The 208-nt window shown below is 37.5% G+C and overlaps 1 protein-coding gene across 1 annotated transcript in view; it reads left to right on the forward strand.

Moving 5' to 3' along the window:
* Nucleotides 1-109: 109 nt before the first annotated feature.
* Nucleotides 110-208, forward strand: part of LOC108748523 (dynein heavy chain 12, axonemal-like) — a 188,060-nt gene continuing 187,961 nt past the window's right edge. Inside the window, exon 1 of the mRNA XM_018486749.1 lies at nt 110-145. Coding sequence (XP_018342251.1) covers nt 110-145 — 36 coding nt within the window. The remainder of the gene's footprint in view (nt 146-208) is intronic.

Below are 208 nucleotides of genomic sequence, written 5' to 3' on the forward strand. Positions count from 1 at the left end.
GAACGTTACACGATAGAACAACGTGTGTTCATTATTGAACAATATTTAAAAAATAATGAAAGTTTTTCGAGCAAAATCATTCTAAGCGATGAAGCACATTTTCACCTTGATGGCTTTGTTAATCGCCAAAATTGCCGCTTTTGGGGTAAGGAGAACCCACATGTGATTGTCGACAAACAAATGCATCCACAACGTGTCACTGTTTGGT

The sequence above is a fragment of the Trachymyrmex septentrionalis genome, unplaced genomic scaffold (genome assembly GCF_001594115.1).
Source record: "Trachymyrmex septentrionalis isolate Tsep2-gDNA-1 unplaced genomic scaffold, Tsep1.0 scaffold229, whole genome shotgun sequence".
In the NCBI taxonomy this organism is placed as follows: domain Eukaryota; kingdom Metazoa; phylum Arthropoda; class Insecta; order Hymenoptera; family Formicidae; genus Trachymyrmex; species Trachymyrmex septentrionalis.